The following is an 18,388-nucleotide window of genomic DNA, read 5'->3' as shown; positions in this document are numbered from 1 at the left end:
GGGGTATAAAACAAATTATTCTGAATGCAAATTTAACCCGGATGAAATTTTGAAAAGAAATAATCCGATTGATCGCGTTGAAAAACTAAATGAATTCTTACTGAGAAAAAAGAACAGAGGGGTAGAATGCAGTTTTAAGCTTATATATATCTCAAAAACAAAAATTGTTCATTAGGTCAAATTATGTCACTCTTAAAATTTTTAGATGAATCTATAACAACCTATCAATGGGTTGCTTCAACTAAAATGATAATTCTAAGCATTTTTAGTCAGGTTTTTGTTATTTTCTTGAAGTTTTATAGATAAAAATAAACTGTAAACAGCAAAAAAGTTCAGCAAAGTAAGATCTACAAATAAGTTTCATGACTAAAATTGCCGGCAATTGGCCCCTGAAGGACGGAAATAGTCCTTTAATTACAGACAATTTTACACAATTTGTTTATTATGTTTCAGTCTAACTTTTAAAAACATCTTCTCCTCTGAAACCATAAAATTAATTAAACTAAACTTACCTGAATGATTCTTATGTTATCTAGAATAAAGTTCTCTTATTATCGATAAAGATACTGTAAACAGCAAAAAAGGTTCAGCAAAGCTGGGAATAGTATGTCAATATATATGTTCCTGAGCAAAGTAAGATTGGCAAACAAGTTTATAGGTCCGAATTTGTCAATTAACCCCTCAAAGTGTAGTTGTTCATTAAAGACAGAGTTTTTCACAATATATACAAAACAAGGCATGTGGTTAAAAAGGGTCGCTAGCCAGGAGGACATACAAAATATTTTAAATATTTTTTATTTCCTATTTTTTATTAATGTATATTGAAAAGCAAAAATAATCATTGATGAAATATTTCAGCAAAAAAAAATACAGGTGAGCGATTCAGGCTCTTGAGAGCCTCTTGTTTTTTAATCAAGTGTTCAGTCTAAAAAGAATTACGTACAAACAGCTGTCATTTTTCTGTCATCATGCCATATCAAACATCATGGCACAAGGTAAGTTTGTAATGGAATTTATCTTTAAGTTTAAACATGTACATGTATAGTATATTGTAGATTGGGAAACAAGTTTTTACAACTTATGTTAATTCCTTTCCACTTTGCTGGTGCGATTGCTGCCTTCTAGCAGCATTAGCATACTCTTTTTCGATATCTACAAGGGTGTCTTTTACGTGCAAGATATATTGCTCTCTCTTAACATGTGTCAGCCATTGTATTGTCCCCTTTCGACGCACTATAATCGTTTATCAAGACCATACTCGAAAATGGTGTCAAGAGAGAGCCGAAAATTATGTCCCTGAAATTTTTTCCCCTGAACGGTGTCCAACCAGAAACCTTTGTGTTTGTTGTCCGAAGCGCTAACCACTACAGCACGGCTCTACTTATCGTGTCAAACAGTGTTCTCAGAACCTTCTCCTTTTAGTAAATACTAATTGCCTATATTTGAATTTTAAAAAAGTTTTACGACATTGAAGATGACGAATACAGCTACTAGTCATCACAGCAATAATATGTTTTATTTGAATTTGGCCCTAATTATTTTTCCCTTTGTAATGAGGATGAAAATTTGTAGTATATGGATACATGAATATTTGTAATATGTATAAATTGTTTCTTTTAAATCACAGGTGCTTTTGATTTTGTCTATTTGTCATTGTGTGATTAGTGAATATTCAATTTTCTATTTCTTGTCCCACATACCTAATCTGTTCTAGTTTCAATTGAACTTATCTACTGCGGCTTTTCTATTTTGTATCTGATGAGTTAAGCTTTTTTCAACGGATTTTTATAGTTCGTTCTTACATGTTGTACTGTTACACCACTCTCCCAGGTTAGTGGGAGGGTTGGGATACCGCTAACATGTTTAACCCCCCCCCCCCCCACATTCTGTATGTATGTGCCTGTCCCTGTGTAATTTTGTAATGAAGATTATATTTAATTAATATAATCCGTTAGTTTTCTCGTTTGAATTGATTTAAATTTGTAATTTAGGGGCCTTTTATCAGAGCTGAATTATGCGGTATGGGCTTTGCTCATTGTTCCCTTGAAGGACGAACGGTGGGTGACCTATAGTTGTTAATTTCTGTGACATTGTTTTTATTGTAGTGAGTTCAGGGGCGGATCCAGCCATTTAGAAAAAGGGGTGGTTCCTAACCCAGGACAAAAAAGGGGGGGGTCCAAATACATGTCTTCTCTTTAATACCAGTGTAAAACGTCGATTTTATGTCACGTCATCCTGATTAAAATACAGTGGATATATAATATGTTTTTTACTCAGATGGATTTGGGGTATGTTAAGGGATGAAAATACGTTTTTCATTTTTTGTATAAAGATTTGCTTCATTTTTTGTAGGGCTCCATTTTTAGCAGCAGATATCATTTGTTTTTGTATTCGGCCCGAAACCATACAAGAGCCAAACCTCGCTGATTCCCAGTTTATAAGTCTCATTCAAAAATATTTGATGGCTCTTTTTTCGGACATTGACCGAATATTGTATATAAGTACTAGTATATTAAGAACTTTCTTCCTGGTTATAATGGCGTTAAAATCATTCACAGGAACAGAGAAAGGTAGAGTAATTTTTGCTGTTACATTTTTTCCACGTTCATATATATATGGGCTTATATTCCAAATATATATGTATATGCCGCTTTTATTGTTGTTGCCGTTACCAATTATGTAAATCAATTGTATCTGATTTTATGCCCTTTATGGGCCCTATAATTTCGGAAATAAAAATATTCTATTCTATTCTGATCTATTCTTTATAGATGTAATGACATTTTTGTTTTAGATACTGACTTTTCTCAGCAAGAATTGCAAGCGAGTCCGTGGAGGCGAGTTGACGAAGTCAGCATCAAAATATAAAATACCTCCTTTTATCGGCAATTTGTATTAAAAAAAAATGCTTTTTTGGTTGAGCAGGAATTTGTTAGTAAAACTTTTATGCGTACAAAAGGTTATGATATAGTTGTTCGGTTGTATCATAGATATAATAGCCAGGCTATCATATCTATATATATGGTTGTATGAATGAACTCGCGTCCCATTTTGGACAAAAGATGTGTGATATAAAATTTCAGAAGATGAGACACTTTTGTTCAGCCACGTTTAGTTACCAATAATAATGTCTAGTAATTTAAAGAAGTTGTTGATACGTTTTGTTGCCTAAGCTCTTAGTCAGTGGTGTTTGGGTGATTTTTTTGCAACCTTTGAAATTAATCGTTTATAACTATTGATTTCATTTATTTATTTGTTTGCTGCCTAAGTCCTAAGTCACTGGTGTTTAGGCCATTTTTCTGTTTTCTTTATACTTTTTGTCCATTATTCTGAATTCTTTGTATTTTTTATCCAGTTTTCTATTCTGTTATCCAATTTCACACCTTCATGGCTGTATTTATATTAATATATCCTATATATGATGCCACCATTTATCACAGTTATTGGAAGGACACGTGTATTTGCCAACTGGGTAGATACCACGCTAGTTGTATCCCATTAAGGTTTTATTCGTTATGAATCGAGTTCTGCCTCCAAACCCCGATTAGGATTTAGAACGTAGCAATATGGAAACATTTTTCAAAAAACAATTAAGAAGATACTTTCAATTCCCCATCCCCAGAAAAGATCGGTTAATTGATTGGTTCAGTGTTGATTGCGTAAGTTTCAGTGACATCTATAATACTAAAATTACGAGGTCCAATTTGTCAGCCGTCATCACGTAAAAACGACGAATCAAAGAATTCAGCTTTATATATAACTAATATAGTACAAAGGTGTAGATTAAAAATTACACCACTCCAGGCCCTTTTGTTTTCCACGTAATTAATATTGCCAATAATTAAGAAGTTCCGGGTCAGGTCCGATACCGATATCAAAAGTATATTCACCTGTTACCTATTACCTTATCTGTACGTTCCGCATCTAACAGGTGCACCACCAAACGGTGTATTTAGGATTATGCTATATACACGAATCATAATCACAGGGTTGACACTACTAAATTCAATCATTGTCAAATTGTTACCTATTGTAGTATTTTAACCAGTAAGACTTTCTAAGATAACAATACGAATACTAAAAATCTGGACTAAAAATAAGGTGTATATAGGAACCGTTTTCAATTTGTTAGCGGGCTTGACATAAAACAGTGAATCAAAGAATTCAACTTTATTTATAACTAACATAGGACAATGCTGTTGATTAAAAAATACTCCATTCCAGGACCTTTTGTTATCCAAATAATTAATATTACCAATAATTGATAAGTTCCAGTTCGACGGGTTCAAACAGAAAGATTTGAAAGCAGAGAAAACTGTGTATCTTATAATCGGCATGACTTTATCAGATAAAAAGTAATACTAAAATAAGGCTTGCGCATAGTTTTATATAGTCACGGACCCGCGTTATCACGGGTGTGTTCTAGTATATTTGAAGCATCCCGACCGATAAGAACATTTTGTTTTTGTTTTGATGATTTATTGTGTATGACTTTAAAAAATAAAATATATTGGTCCTTTTTAATACATTTTGTCTTGTTCAAAAAATGAGGGACAGCTTCAAGTATGTTCGATATTCTCATCATTTGAGAGTCCGGTATTTAAGATATTGTTATAAATGGGGATATCCAGTATTTAAAATTTTCATATCAGTTGGAACATTAAGTGGTTAAGATATTCCAAGCAATAGGGATTTCCCGAATTTTAGATTTTAACTACTATTATTCTTAATAAAATATATTGTTTTTACTTTAGGGGCAAATGGACAGCCACTTGTTTCATTAGAAGAATTCCATGAAGTGTTCGCCGTTCCATTTAAGTATGGTGAAAGTGAAAAACCTTGGCCACGTTCAACAATTCTACTTTACAAATACAGCTCAAAAGCAACCGTAAAGTATGTGGACATTCCCGAGAACACTTGGATTAGGGTAGACAATGCTATAGGAAAACACGCTGAAATAATAATGATAAAAGATCTGAAGAAAATTCAGAACCATCTGGAAGAACAGGCAGATTATAAAGTAGGAAGTTATAAAGGTATACTCAGCATAGAAGTCATAATTAACTACTCACCAGATAGAGATTGTTCCGACAAATTGTGTACTTGTAAGAAATATCTGGATGCAGAAATAGTCAAGCAACGGAGGGATGTAGAAATAGCCAAGCAACGAACAAACAGATATGAAGGACCTGCTGATAAGGTTAGGAAAATGTCCCCAACAACTGAAGTTGAAAGAGGAGAAAACATTAAGTTTAAAATCACTTTTTCTAACTTCTATAAACATATTAAAGACATATATGGACCAGAAAACATGAAAGGATTGACAAATCTTTTGAAAAGTGATATAAAACTTGATATATTGACAGATGAGAACAGGACATATTTTTTTAATGCTGCTGGATTAGAAACCGAAAGACAAAGAAGAGAAAAGGATGACAAGAAAATTCTCCAATACCTAAAAGGATTAGCAGCTCTTGATCAGACCAATATAGATTACCTGACAGAAAATAACCTTGTGTAGTAAATATCATAAACAAAGCAGCTCTTGGTCAGACCAATATAGTAGATATCATAAACAATAACCTGGAAGTGGTTTTAGTGATTTATTTATTTAGGTTACTAGTGTTTAAATGGCAACTGTGATAAAAAAAATAAACATATTATTAAATATAACCAATGTTAATGCATATATACATGTATGAGGGAGATAAAGTCCTTAATTTAAAATTAAATTCATATCTGATAACAAGTTTTCGTTATTATCAAACAATACTAGCACATCCATGCAATTCAAAAAGTACTTGAAACTGGGCTGGTTATACCTTAAAAAAACTCAAAGCCCACCAGCAGTTGTATTATAAACAGCTATTACTATAGAATATACACTCATCCATATACTAGTTTCACTGTTATAATCAATCTAATAAAAACACTTTACATGTTCAAAATATTATAGCAGTCTTAACAAAAGTTCACACACAGACACATCTGGCCTGCTTTACAGACTAAGGATTTAATGTTGACAGTCCTAATTATAAAGTATCACATTAACTTGATCCAAGAAAATGAGGTCAAGGCCAAAATTTACTTGTAAGGGCAATAACTCTGGAAAGGGACAATTATTGGCAATTTGGATTATGCTGACTTATTTGTAGAGCTTACTTTGCTGAACAATTTAGCTGTTTATAGTTTCTCTTATATTATTCAAAATAACCAAACACTGCAAATGTCCTTAAAATTACGAATTCTGGAGCAGCAACCCAACAACAGGTTGTCCAATGAATCTGAAAATTTCAGGGCAGATAGATCTTGACCTGTTAAACATTTTTACCCCCGTGTAGGATTTGCTCTAAATGCTTAAAATTCAGAGCAATAAGCCAAAAACAGTATTTTACCCCTCCCTTTGTCCTATATTTAGCCATGACAGCCATCTTGGTTGATGGCCCAGATACATTTTTAAAACTTGATATCCTAAGGATGATTTAGGCCAAAAGTAGTTTTTTACGACCGCAGGGGTCGAAACCCTGAACAGTTGGGGCAAGTATTGACACAACATTCAAGCTTGATATAGCTCTGAATTTGGATTGTGATAAAAAAGTTGACACAGCAAAGGTTTAAACACTTAAACACAAGTTATTGACTGAAAACTACAAAAATGCTTATTTGGGCCCCTTTTTTGGCCTCTCGCTTGTTGAAACCCCTCTTGAAGCAACAACCCCAAAACTCAATTCCAGCCTTACCTTTGTAGTAAGAAACCTTGTAGTATAATTTCAGAGAGAATCATACACTTAAGTTATTGTCTGTAAACTAGAAAAATTCTTCTTTTCGGCCGTTTATTCCTAAATGTTCAGGGATATTAACCCCAAACTGACACCAAGCCTTCCCTTCATTATATGGAACCTTGTGGTACAATGTCAGAGAGATCCATAGTTAAACATAAGTTATAGTCCCAAAGCTTGAAAAAAGCTTGTTTTTGGCCCTGAATTCCAAGACTGTTTGCCCCATAGCCCTTAAAATAAATCCCAACCTTCTACTTAATGGTATGAACATTGTGGTACAATTTCAGAGTAATTGAAATACTTATACACAACTTATTGTTCTGAAACTAGATAAATGTATGTTTTGGGCCCCTAATTCCTGAACTAATGGGACTATAATCCCAAAATTAATCCCAACCTTCCTTTTGTGGTTATAAACATTGTGTTAAAATTTTATTGATTTCTATTTACTTATACTAAAGTTATTATCTGGAAACCATCTGTCTTCGAACGACGCTGACAACGATGTGATACCAATATATGACAGCAAAAATTTTGCAGTCAAATAAAAAGGAGCTAGTGAGCTAAAAACTTCACTAAACCACTGAAACATTAAAATGAGGTAAAAGAAAACCAGAGTGCACACGCTGAAATGTCTCGTCTTCTTTACTTACCATTGATATTATGTTGATAGTCCTAAATGTAAAGCTTTACTACAACTATCACATAAACTCAACATGATCCAAGAAAATGAGGTCAAGGTTGTATAAACCAAACAAGAAATACATGTACACCTTACAATCATTCAATTCACTAAATATAGTTTACCTATTGCTTAAAGATTATAAGAAACAGACTTAACAAGGAAACTAAACATTGACCAATAAACCATGCAAATGAGGTCAAGGTCAGATGAACCATGCCAGGCAGGACCTATTGCTTATAGTTTAAGAAAAATATACCAAAACACAAACACTTAACAATGAACCATTAAAATCATAAAATAAGGTCAAGGTCAAATAAAACCAGTGAGACTGACATTTACATCATAAAATACTTCCATACACCAAATGCAATTGACCTATTGCATACAGTATAAGAAAAACAGACCAAAACACAAAAACTTAATGAGGTCAATGTCAGATGACACCTGCCAGTTTTACATGTACAACTTACAATCCTTCCATACACCAAATATAATAGACCTATTGCTTATAGTATCTGAGATATGGACCTGACCACCAAAACTTACCGGTAACCTTGTTCACCCATCAATGAAATGAGGTAGAGGTCAAATAAAACATGGCTGATGGGCATGAGAACCTTGCAAGGTAAGCACATACCAATATAGTTCTACTACTCAACTATTACCTCATGTTGAGGTTTTTGCACCAAAAGTCGCAGGCTCGACAAAGTCTGTAATGACAGTTGCCAATTAGACATGTACACTTTACAATCATTCTATACACCAAATATAGTAAACCTATTGCTAAAAGAATCAGATATATCATAATCAATTGGACCACGAAAACTTAATCGTTTTCACTAATCCATGAAATGAGGTCGAGAATAAAACTGTCCGACATGCACAAGGACCTTGCAAGGTACTCACATTCTAAATATAGTTATCCTTTTACTCATAAGAGCAAGATAAACAAATCTGAACTTTCTTTTCCAAGTATAGTCATTGAACCATAAAAACGAGGTCGTGGACAAAAGACATATGGAATATTATGCTTTGTAAAAAATAGTCAACACCACAGCTGGATCAATATCCGCATGTCAAGCTTTCTCCGACAGATGTCTCAGTTTCTAAGTCTTGCTTATGAAATGGATGTACATGTACATGATATGCATTTCTCATATTTCAAGTCAAACTATTGAAGTCAATTAACTTTCAAAGGAGAAATCTTGTTTATAATTTTGGTCAACAGTTTCTGAGCAAAAACTTGTGAACCCAACTGATGACAAAATTAAGGTCAATTTCCATAGGGCTTACCATTGACGTTCAGTGGTTATTGTCATTGATGTATGGGAAAATGTCAGTTCCTGGCATCTTGACAAACTTATAGATTTTGTTTATTGAACATAAATGACCAAAAAAGATTATTGTTAAAGGGCATTAATACAAGCCGTTCAAAAAAAAATTAAGGAAAAGGACAGTAGGGAGATATCATCATTCTGATCATTGCTGCTTCTGCAAGATTATATCTGTTAATAGTTTTTCAAGATAAGATAAAACTTGCATTTTACCCTTTTTCTATTTTAAGCCATGCGGTCTTTTGTATGATAGGATCATATGACTCAATTTTTTTTTCTTTTTTAAGCCATGGCTTCGTTCATGTTTGTTTTTGACTGATGAGTTTAAGAAGCATAACTTATAATTATATAGTTTCAAGTCTTGTATAACCTGGCTATGAAGGGTTCATAACCTTCCATTTCTATAACCTATAGTATCTTGCTACAGGACAAACAAAATGTTTCTCTGAACTGTTCACAGTAGTATTTTATTATGTGATAAACTTCATAAATTACTTAATTACATATCAAGCTGAATCAATTTCTGGTATAAAAATTTCATCTTATCAGCGTTTGTATCACAGTTATGAAATCTTCATTCATATTTCCTATTTGAAAATTCTTTGAAAATTTCCAAGAATCGGAAAACCTGCGACATGAGAGTCTTATGTTGTTTTAATTGTCAATTTAACTAGAGCTTATTCATTCTTGTGTTGACTGTATTCTCCCACTAAGGTTTGATCTCAACAGATGCATTTGATCCAAGGCTTTGGTGAGAAATGGTCTTGCAGTGTTCAACTCCATCAATGTCAAATAGTTCAACTGAAATAATTATTATCAAAAATTAAAATAACCACAATAAAATTGTACAGAAGCCTATTGTTAAGTGGGAATTATAGGAGTGCATGCCTTTATTTACCCTTTATTATGCTAAAGATCATATCTTGAAAATAGTTCTATTAAAACATAAATTTAATCTTTTGAAATTATAAGAAGCAAAAAAATAAATTTTCTCAGAGTTTCATCATGAAATTGTGAATTTAAAACTACAGAGAGTCAGGGTTCTCAACATTCTTTTTTCTGAGGGGTTCTTTCAGAAATCTGCTGGTCCTCACTGTTATTGATATTGTTCCCTCAAATCTAGGTGGTCAACACCTTAAGACCACAACTAATTAAGAATTATGCTAGGTGTGTTTGTTTGACGGAAATGATCATTATAACTCTTGGAGAACCTAGCAACTATAGAACTATCTTGGAATACCAGATATTGATTCAGATAAGTAGATGAAATGTTGTAATTTGTAGAAATTTTGGGAATGTTGTAAAAATATTTGAATAATACCACATTTTTATGTGAAGCGAAATGATTAGTGATCAAATTGTGAAATAATTCAAAGTGTTAGGAGGGTTCAAATGATCTCAGTGTGCCATTATGTTGCAATATACCAAAAATAGTAAAAGTTCCATTATCCCTGTAAATCTAGTCAAATCTAAATGGCCTTGCAGAGAGGTCAACAACTAATGAGGAAAGTATGCTTGCTATGGACAGACAGACAGACTAATACTCTACAAGTTCATAAATAGGACATTCACTATAAAGCTACCAAGTTTTAATTGGTATTTTTGTTAATATCTTCTTTTTGTTGATGGAAATCTTATAAGTGTTCAATTACAACAGGAATTGTGTAACAACAAAAGCTTATGCAGCTAGAAATTAGTAGTACCTTGGCATGTGTAGCATCACTTTTTAGAAAAGTGTCAATACTGCTTCTTAACTTGGCTATTCTTAAATCCCATATATCTTTTACAAGGGTTCGTATTTCGTCTGCATGAGGAATATCGTCTGTCGCACTGAAAGTATAAAATACTATTCAGAATTCTTATTTGTCAAGTAATTACATGATGAAAGAACTATTAAACAAATTTGTAAATGATTGATAAAATGTACATGTACAATGTTCTGAGTTTTAATACTGGAAGATTAACATCTTGTATAGTAGAACATGGGATGTCCAATACAAAAGTTAACTTTCTTGTTATTTGGTTGTTGAGTAAGCATTAAGGTTCATCATAACAAATGGACAAATATGGCCGTATTTTCACCCCAAAAACTACTCTGTGTACAGACTTACCTGTGCTGTTTGGAAAGTTTTAATGCCTAGCATCCACTAGATATATAAAAGTTAAATGCATTTTGTGTTTAAGAAAGATAAACTCTTTCTTAGTTTTTGATTGGCATTTTTTTTCCTTTCTGCAGAAGGTGTAAAATTAAACAAACACCTGAATTACTTTGATACTGTCCACTCACTGACTCAGATAAACTCTTTAACTCACCTTTAGTTGTGAAGATAACTCTTGTCCATGTCAATTAAGGACAATCAAAACAATACAAACCGGTTTTTTACCTGAGGGAGCATCTCATAGTTGTACCACAACTTAGTTAATTTTCACACCTTTTGCATGAATGAAAAAAAATGCCCATCAAAATCCAAAAGAGATTTTATCTTTCTGAAACACAAAATGCATGCAACTTTATTATATCTAGTGGATGCTAGGCATTAAAACTTTTCCAACTTCACAGGTAAGTCTGTACTCAGAGTAATTTTTGGCATGTAAATACAGCCATATTTGTCCGTTTGTTATGATGAACCTTAACTTAACATTCAAGTGAAAACAGTTGTTCTATTTCTTAGTTGACAAGAATAAATTTACTTTACATTACCATTTAAGTTACAGTTGTGTTATTTCTTTGATGATGAGTATACAGTGACTTACCATTTAAGTAGCAACTGTGTTATTCTTTGATGATGAGTATATAGTGAATTACCATTCAATAACAGCTGTGTTATTTATTTGATGATGAGTATACAGTGACTTACAATTTAAGTAGCTGATGTGTTAATTCTTTAATGAGTATACAGTGACTTACCATTTAAGTAGCAACTGTGTTATTTTTTGATGATGAGTATACAGTAACTTACCATTTAAGTAACAGCTGTGTTATTTCTTTGATGATGAGTATACAGTGACTTACCATTTAAGCAACAGCTGTGTTATTTCCATGAAATGAGGACTAGGCATCTCTGTAAAGAACTTGCTATCTGTTTCTTCTTGTTTCTTGTCTTGAAGCCTCTCTAAGAAATAAAACGTCTACAGATTAATAAAAGAAGCTGACGACTCTTAATAAATCCAACAACACAAAAAGGTTGCCTCAAAATAAGATAGTTAAAGAAGCGTTTATAAATATGGAGAGTTCAGAGTAGGATAATTTCACAAATAGAAGTGAAATGTGCTTAAAGCAGGAATAAATCCAATCTTTTACTTGTTTATCACTTTATCCTGGTACATTTGATAACTTTTTACATCAAATCAGTATGAGTTTTAGAGATATTTTCATCTACAAAGCCAAAATGGTTAATGTGGGAGTCTTGGAAAGTAAATATGAATGTCTGGTCAACCCTATATGTCATTACAGCTTGAAGGCACTTTTTCCCCAAAATGATTAAAATATCTAAAACACATGAGCAACTTTCTTATTGCAATGATAACAAATAGACAATTCATCATAATTTATTTTTGAATTTTAACAATTCTTAAATTTTTTTCTTAAGATGATTGATTGATTATTCGTTGCTGAATGTCCAGTGGCAAATATTTCATGCATGTTGCATTGTTCAGAAGGATTTGCATGAAATATCATAACTAAAGGCTCTTAAGAGCCTGTGTCGCTCTCCTTGGTCTATGTGCATATTAAACAAAGGACACAGATGGATTCATGACAAAATTGTGTTTTGGTGATGGTGATGTGTTTGTAGATCTTACTTTACTGAACATTCTTGGTTCTTATAATTATCTCAATTTATAATGAACTTGGCCCATTAGTTACAGAGGAAAATATTTTGTTAAAATTTACAAAATTATTAAAAAATTAGCTATAAAGGGCAATAACTCCTTCATTTTGTCCTTAAGGGGTCAACTGACCTTTTAGGTCATGTTGACTTATTTGTGAATCCTTCGGGCCAGGTGAGCTAAAAAGGTGATAGGATTTATAAACTTGATGGACAAACCATGCAAAATTAGGGAATGTCCTTACTTAACAGGAATGGCCTTTAACTTACATACTTTTTCTGATTAGAAGTCATGTTTTAAGTTTATAGATATAATTTCAAATTCCTTTTAGTGGTTAAATACCTGTATCCATCCAATCAGGGGGAATAATCCTACATTTCTGTCCTTGCTTCAGGTTAATGGCCATCCATAGTGGTACTTTGACTGGAAGCCCAGCATTAAAAGGTCCTACATCTCCCTATAATATATACAACACACTGTACATATGAATGTTTACTTCCAGGGTTGTCAATAAGATTTAAAGTAGGAGGTTAAATAATAAAAGTAGCAGGCAACACCGTCGGACGGCGTAGCCGTTCGGCGCGACGAGCTTGCTCGTTGCCCTTCACGGCGAGGGGTCTGGTGGCCGCTTAAGGCCCCCAGAATTTTTTTTAAAAATGGTGCAAAATCCTGCACCCTGGGGGGCTCCTGAACTCTAATTTTGTTCTTCGCAAACACCATTTTTTTAATGATGATAAGGTAAATGAGCAGCAAGATGGTCATATTTTCTATAAAGTTGATCACATATCATCAAGACTTTCAGCTATCAAGTTATTGAAGTTGTTTGCGGATTTTTGAGGAAAATGATGAAGGCATGACTCTGTAAGACATGGTGGTCATTCAGGAAAAGATTTAAATTTGATTTTATTAGTTGAAAATATTTTTAATTTTACTGTAGACATGCAATTATTCAAATAGTTCTAATCCATAGAAAACATTTTTTCAGTATTAATAATTTCAAATACTTATCACAATAAATCAAATGATGAATTCAATGGACTGTTGCATGAATTGTTTAAAGGCAAAAAGGATGCACTTTGGTGAAATTACAATAATCTAGAATTTAAAATTGATACCATAATTCAGAAGAGCATTAGTTAAGAAGCAAACAAAAGGAAAGAAAGAAATCTAAGATCTGCTTAAATTTTGGTATTAAAATGACTTTTTGTGAGTTAATAATTGAAGTCTTTTATTTAAGAAAGGAAAAATGGGATCATCATGGTCATGGGTCAAAATATTTTACCCTGTATCATAGGAAAAAACCCAGAGATTAAACATCTGACAGAAATTCCAGAACCTGGCCAAAGTACATCCTTGAATGCATAATGCAAGACTCACACTTCTTTATAATCATAGGGAGACATCATCCTCATCCTCACTTTTTATTATTATTACTTGGATCAGGTTAGTCTGTGAGGGCATGATTGTGTGAGATTTCTTTTTTAATAGCATTGTGTCATGTTTGTTGGGGAATGTTAAGCAAGACCTGTCATGTGTGATAATAGTATATCCTCCTTTACACAATATATCTCTTGGTGTCAGGTGGTGGCATGCTCCTAGTCCTAGTATTTATGACTCTATTTGAAGCTACACAATGACATGCAGACGAGCTATCTCTACATTTTCTTCTTTCATTTGAAAAGAAAGGCCATGGGACAGGTAAACATATGATTTATGATTTATGGTAAAAATAAAGAGTCTGCTGTTAAGAGGCTCTATCACTTGAAAACAAGAAAGTGAAAATCACTTAATGAAAATAATGTGATGTCTGCTTTTACGAGACAAGACATTGCTGATCATTGCTCTTTTTTTCATTTCATGGTAGGACCACGATCATGCACTTTCATGAACATGACCAAGGAGGGTGTCTCAATTATTTGAATGCAAATGTCATAGAACAAACCTTTTTTCACTTTATTGTTGATTGAAAAAAATCTGAAATTCTTTTCATTTCTCAGACTATGCTATTGACTGGTTACAAAATCTCGTTATTACTATGATAAACTGGTCCGCCGTTCTATCTAAAGCTTTGCACCGAAGGAACGGGTTGGAGCTACTGTCACATTGGCATTAATTGGATGAGTCTTACAAATTCAACGATTCGCTAATAAAATTGGCCAATTAAAGTGATAGGAAATTGACCTCAAATGTTAATACAGCGATGCCGCAAAATAAACAAGTATCTGCTAATTTACCACATGGTAGTAGCGCAGATAAATGACCAACGAGCGTGTTAACATGTTTTTGACAAACTTAGCCGGTATCTTTTATTCCCTTAAGAACTCAGTAGGGTAATAATTGTGTTAATTTTTCTTTGATTTGCTATCAGTATAATACATAATTAAAAATAGCCCATGATGTACTAGTCTCGTCGAATTATTAAATCCCGTGGTCAGAATTCTGACCACGGGATTTAGGCCATACCTGTTGTCAGTGTAGCGATAAGTGAACACAACAGGGGTCCAGTTTAATTACTATGAATGCATACTTTTCCTGGTTTCAGTACAAAATCTTATAGTACTTTACAGCGAAATCAACAACCAGGATCTATTTTACCGGAAATTCAATTTTATTAACCAATCAGAAATGCCGTTATATATCTCTCTAGATTGTCCTAGATAGTGACCGACGATCTAAAACTAAAAGTACGATTTATATTTTTTTGACATCAGAAAAACAACCGATGGGAATTTGATTATAAACGATCATTTCAATCGGCAATCGGTTCTTAATGAATACGCTGACTTCAATTGCCAGTTACACAACAGTAAGAAGCAGTATTCAGCACATGTCATCCCCCATTCCCATTCTCAGTTAAATGTTTCTCTCATTGCATGTAAACTAGCAACCTGCCCGAAACAAAAATAATTAAAAGTAGGAAATACAGGCCAAGTCACCAATATATAACAGAAAACTTTACATATATATTCTCAATTCTGAATAAATTTAGATTTAGCTTCATCACTAAATCAACTTTCAATTAACAGCTGATAATTTCATAGTGAATGGAAATACTCTCAGAGCCCTTCAAAACTCCATAGATGTTAGGCATGTCTAGTTGCATTGACACACTGAGATGCTGGCCTACAATTAAATGCCAGCATACAAAATGTGCCAAATAACCAAACAAATCAGAAAAGAACTTCCTTATCTTAACTTAGAATTATATGCAAAAAGAACAACAAAATGTGCCACATAACCAGCAAATGACTCAAAAGAACAATTTATATTACCATTATCAATACCAAATTTATCTGATCAGAAATTTAACTTTTAAGCAGATTGGATATTGTTTCTGATGATACCTGTACCCAAAAAGACATTTACAGAAATTCAAACAGATCCCTTGGGAAAAGCTAAAGGGTATTGGGAATAACAAATTCTAAATTCATAAATATATTAGAGGTATTACAGTAACAACAGTCTTGCATCACATTTGGAACAAGTACAGTCATGTATGTAATTAGTCCGAGATTACTCTGACGTCAAACGGCTGTTTTTCCAGACAAGCTAGGATGGAATATTTGTCCGTCCTAATGAATGCACTGCTAATTGGCTTCTGGAGGAGAATGACCGCCTTAGATCTATATAAATTGATCAATTTGTTCTTTGTGTACCTGCCACCCTTTACTTTCTCATATTTGGACGGTTTTCACAGTGACTGATCGATTTTAGCTATTTAACTTTCATACTTCTACTTTGTTATGACCACCTTCAACATGATGAAGTTTAGGTTACTTTTACTTGGGGGTTCTGATCCCGGATTCTGCTCACTGTTTTGTCATATTCCTGTATCCAGCTCACACTATGTACATAAGCAATTCTCATTCTTTTGTAATTTCCCTATATCTGGCTAGACTTCATTTCCCTTTTTCACAGGGGTACCACGATTTCCCGAGAAATACAAGAACAACGTAATTTCCCCAAAACAAACTGATACATGTATATCCTGAAAACAAGATTTTTTATGCTTATATCTTGAATGCAAATTCCTTGTTGAAAACAATATGTCGTATATCATATTTTGCATACAACACATACAAATCAAGTTCTTAAAGTGAAATTGCACTTTTAGTGAGTAACAAATATCTTTACTATTTTTTAATATTGTTAAAAGTAGCATAACACTATAAGAAAAAAGCATAATACCATATAACAAAGGCACTGGCTACGGTTACATGGAAATGTAACAATAATAAAAATATTATTGTTACATTGGAGACTAAATGCCGGAATGCATGGTTGGGTAAGGACCTGTTTAATTACGAATGTAACAATAATTATTGAGGCTACGGTTACATGAAAAAAAGCAATGTACGATGGGACTAGTAATATGTTCTAAATAATAAAAGTTGAGGACATTTATAACATACAATTTATTTACTGTAATTCGTTATAATTTACAATGACCATTTCTACAAATCCAGTAAGTTGTTTTTAAAGTCCGACACATTTTTGATGAACGAAATTACGTCCTCCACGGATACGTGTACATACAGAATTTCTTAGTATTTAAGTTACAGTTAACAAACTTTGCTTTTGATTATCAATTTGCGTCAAGTTATAAAGCTGTATGAAATGTATGTCTTGATATTGTTTCATTTTCGTTTAAAACGCATCCCAAGTTTTATTTTTTTCACCATAAACAAAATTTGGTCCAAAGTATAATGACAGTAATAAGAGTAGGTGTGCAGTTAAATACTTTAAAAAAGTGAAACCATTGAACTATATTTTTCGCCTTTGAAGTCACACTCCTAATCTTGAGTAGTATCTTTAAGAACACCAAAACCATTAATACGTAGTAAAACTATTCAAGTTGTACACTATTTGTTGAATAATAATATTCTATTATTTATCAGTATTAAATTACAAGTATTGTTTAGTACATATGAAAGAATGAAGCAATACAACTATAGAATATTTAAGTTTGATCAATCTAGCGTACATTGCTGTTTTTCATGTAACAATAACGTAATGTAACCGTAGCCTCAGTAGTTATTGTTACATTTGTAATTAATCGGTTCCTCACCCAACTTTGCATTCCGGCAATTAGTCTCCAATGTAACAATAATATTTTTATTATTGTTACATTTCCATGTAACCGTAGCCAGTGCCTATAACAAATCTTTGTTACATGTATCTGTATATATCAGTTTGTTTTGGGGATATTATAAAGGTTTTTGTATTTCTCGGGAAATCTTGGTACTGTTTTCACAGCACAATTATTACATGTCTTGATAAGAAAAATAACGGCAATCCAGCATCACGTTTAGATCCCAATGAGACCCACTTTATACTATAGTACATTGCTTTGAGATTTTTAGGAATATTTTAGTTAGTCTGTTAGACTGTAGAGATGACTTTGACATGTCTTAAGTATTTTTGTAAGTCCAGCTGGGCCTGTGGTTAAGTGTGAAGACTGGTAACCAAACATAGACTTATGCATTATGGAATAATTATGGCACCAAATAAATGCCTTCAAATTATGCTATAACAAAAATGTCATGCATAAGAAGAGCGTTCTTATTGTGTTATTACTAACACCAATCAGGTATATCTTATCCTGTGTAAAGTTGGGGACAACAGATATTTCCTCTTTTTCAGCAAGAAATTCCACTTCAGCCGGATCCATTCAAGATTTTCGCGGGAGTTACGGTCAAGGTGACGTGAATCGGCGTTGTTCGAATGAATTTGCAGCTAAGGGAAAAGCCCTTCTGTATGTA

At 33.0% G+C, this 18,388-nt stretch overlaps 2 protein-coding genes across 2 annotated transcripts; one reads left to right on the top strand and one right to left on the bottom strand.

Annotated features, from left to right (window-relative positions):
- The first annotated feature begins 2,522 nt into the window (after positions 1-2,522).
- On the top strand, positions 2,523-5,778 carry LOC139525496 (uncharacterized). The gene is made up of 2 exons (XM_071320875.1): positions 2,523-2,570; positions 4,755-5,778. Exons 1-2 carry the CDS (start codon positions 2,537-2,539, stop codon positions 5,519-5,521), a joined length of 801 nt encoding a protein of 266 aa, XP_071176976.1. The 5' UTR covers positions 2,523-2,536; the 3' UTR covers positions 5,522-5,778.
- Positions 5,779-9,238: 3,460 nt separating this feature from the next.
- On the bottom strand, positions 9,239-18,355 carry LOC139525495 (DNA replication complex GINS protein PSF2-like). Its single transcript, XM_071320874.1, has 5 exons — positions 18,208-18,355; positions 12,969-13,083; positions 11,812-11,911; positions 10,502-10,628; positions 9,239-9,599 (listed from the first exon to the last, which is right to left on the bottom strand). The coding sequence occupies exons 1-5, from the start codon at positions 18,295-18,297 to the stop codon at positions 9,480-9,482; spliced, it is 552 nt and encodes a 183-aa protein (XP_071176975.1). The 5' UTR covers positions 18,298-18,355; the 3' UTR covers positions 9,239-9,479.
- Positions 18,356-18,388: the final 33 nt, after the last annotated feature.

The sequence above is a fragment of the Mytilus edulis genome, chromosome 5, assembly GCF_963676685.1.
Source record: "Mytilus edulis chromosome 5, xbMytEdul2.2, whole genome shotgun sequence".
NCBI classification, from domain to species: domain Eukaryota; kingdom Metazoa; phylum Mollusca; class Bivalvia; order Mytilida; family Mytilidae; genus Mytilus; species Mytilus edulis.
This window is presented reverse-complemented; position numbering and strand designations above follow the sequence as displayed.

Excerpts from the sequence above, each read along its gene's own strand:
- LOC139525495 (XM_071320874.1), bottom strand. The coding sequence starts at position 18,297 with ATGGATCCGGCTGAAGTGGAATTTCTTGCTGAAAAAGAGGAAATATCT. Across the intron at positions 13,084-18,207 it reads ATAAGATATACCTGATTGGT|GGAGATGTAGGACCTTTTAA; the intron begins GTTAGTAATAAC and ends TATATATTATAG. Across the intron at positions 9,600-10,501 it reads GTGATGCTACACATGCCAAG|TTGAACTATTTGACATTGAT; the intron begins GTACTACTAATT and ends TAATTATTTCAG.
- LOC139525496 (XM_071320875.1), top strand. The coding sequence starts at position 2,537 with ATGGCGTTAAAATCATTCACAGGAACAGAGAAAG. Across the intron at positions 2,571-4,754 it reads ATTCACAGGAACAGAGAAAG|GGGCAAATGGACAGCCACTT; the intron begins GTAGAGTAATTT and ends TTTTTACTTTAG.